This window comes from Mandrillus leucophaeus, unplaced genomic scaffold, assembly GCF_000951045.1.
Source record: "Mandrillus leucophaeus isolate KB7577 unplaced genomic scaffold, Mleu.le_1.0 Scaffold55, whole genome shotgun sequence".
NCBI lineage: Eukaryota > Metazoa > Chordata > Mammalia > Primates > Cercopithecidae > Mandrillus > Mandrillus leucophaeus.
The window spans coordinates 1,121,933-1,123,955 of NW_012105919.1; the positions used below are offsets into that span (position 1 = coordinate 1,121,933).

A 2,023-nucleotide genomic window follows, 5' to 3' on the forward strand; every position below is an offset into this window, starting at 1 on the left:
ATTTGTGTAAAGAATCATGTCAGCCCTGCCTATGAGACAGTGAAATCCTCGAGGACTGGAATTGTCAGATTCATCTTGGAAACCCTAGTGTCCAGTGGGGAAGGCACTGGAATCGGGTCCTTCACTTTTTCTCCACAGGCACATACCATACTCTCTAGAAGCTAAACCAGGGAGGACCAAGAGGGCAACTGAAAAGCTGCCTCTCCTTTCTTCCCCTCCCATGTGACAATAAAGTTTCTAAGAATTAGCAACCCTGGGAGATCAGACTGTTTCCACACTCTCTATCCTCTAAGGGCCACAGGAAAGTCCCCAGGAAGCCCAGCATATCCCCATGTTGCCCACTCATCATGCTCCTCCCTGACTGGACCATGGTGTAGACACCCGACCCTTCCCTCTAGCCTGGCCCCCCAGGCATAAGCTACCACTGACACCTACAGGTCCTCACATTTTTTTTTTTTTTTTGAGATGGTGTCTCACTGTTGCCCAGGCTGGAGTGCAATGGTGCGATCCTGGCTCACTGCAAGCTCCACCTACTGGATTCAAGGGATTCTCCCACTTCAGCCTCTCAAATAGCTGGAATTACAGGCAGGAGCCACCATGCCCAGCTATTTTTTTTTGTTATTTTTAGTAGAGACAGGCTTTCACCATGCTGGTCTTGAACTCCTGACCTCAGGTGATCCGCCTGCCTCGGCCTCCCAAAGTGCTGGCATTATAGGTGTGAGCCACCATGCTGGGCCACATTTTGCTTCTTTAATTAAAATGAATCAAATTAGACACTGCACTGTACTTGTTATCTAGGCCCAAGAATCATTAAAAACCTTTCTGTTTCTTTTATATATATACATACATATCTCAAAACATAGTTATTTTTACTTTTTAAGTTATATAAATAATATACATTTTCAATATAGGAAAATGGGAAGATACAGATAAGCAATGGTCTTATGTATATACTTGTAGCTTTTTCCCTTCAGACACACATATTTTGTTACAGCAATTCCTGCATCTCAAAAATAATACAAAAAGTGAAAATAAGTTTAGCCTTAACCTTAGCTCAGGTGCTAATTTATATTATATACAAATCTATGTGCCTTCATTTCAATTTTGACTTATAAAATCTAAAGTGATGCTGTTATAACACTAAAAGATTCCACTTTAAACAGCAGCAGTTTCAGAATAATTAAAAACTTGATTCAGGCATGTGGCTGATAAAGAATGAGGTATTACTTTTTTCATTAAAATAAGTAGCTTTCTACTACTGCATCCTTTGAAGAGAAGAATGTTCTACTGGTTTGGCCACAAGCTCTTCATGTATAGATGGTTACTTTTTAGTAAACTCTTCATTCATCCTGGCATTCTTGGAAATATTCGTCAAACATAGAGGAAGACTCATCTTCACGTTCCTGACACAATGGAAACACAAAATAGAAAATATATTTATTTCCCCTCAGTCAAAACTAGTATGTGTAAATATTTTTCAGGTAATACCCTATGTGGAACTAATTACCCAGCACCAGCTCCAGGTGTTGCTTACAGGTAACTGTTAATAGTAAGAAAAGGCATGATTGACAGATTTTTTTCCCAGATATGTAGTAAATTAATGTGCTTCTATCTCAGAAGCATTTCTCATTTTAATTTACATTCATGACGATCCTTGGCTAATTTCCTGTGATAGTGCTTTACTTCCCTGGTAGTCTAGTGGTCAGGAAAATAAAAAATAAAAGAAATTTTAAAAAATGCTTTGCTGACACTATCATTAGTCTTCTTAATGACATATGTGAGGGCAACCCAATTTCACCTCCTCTTTGCACATACACCCAAGCTCTGAATACACAGAAGCTTCATCATACTGCCTCAACAAAAACAGAGTAAAAGTGATACAGCTTGTGGAACACAGTGTTAATTTCAGAGATCACCCAGAAAAGCCCAGTTAACTGCCATCAGTAAGACAAAAAACTAATTTAAGGAGTCTCCTGGATTATGCAAGAGTCCAGTGAGTGCTGGCAAATTTTTTTTTTTTTTT

The 2,023-nt window shown here is 39.1% G+C and overlaps 1 protein-coding gene across 1 annotated transcript in view; it reads right to left on the bottom strand.

Moving 5' to 3' along the window:
* Positions 1-850: 850 nt before the first annotated feature.
* Positions 851-2,023, bottom strand: part of GPN3 (GPN-loop GTPase 3) — a 27,266-nt gene continuing 26,093 nt past the window's right edge. Inside the window, exon 8 of the mRNA XM_011997932.1 lies at positions 851-1,403. Within this exon, the coding sequence (XP_011853322.1) occupies positions 1,341-1,403 (63 nt within the window). The 3' untranslated portion in view covers positions 851-1,340. The remainder of the gene's footprint in view (positions 1,404-2,023) is intronic.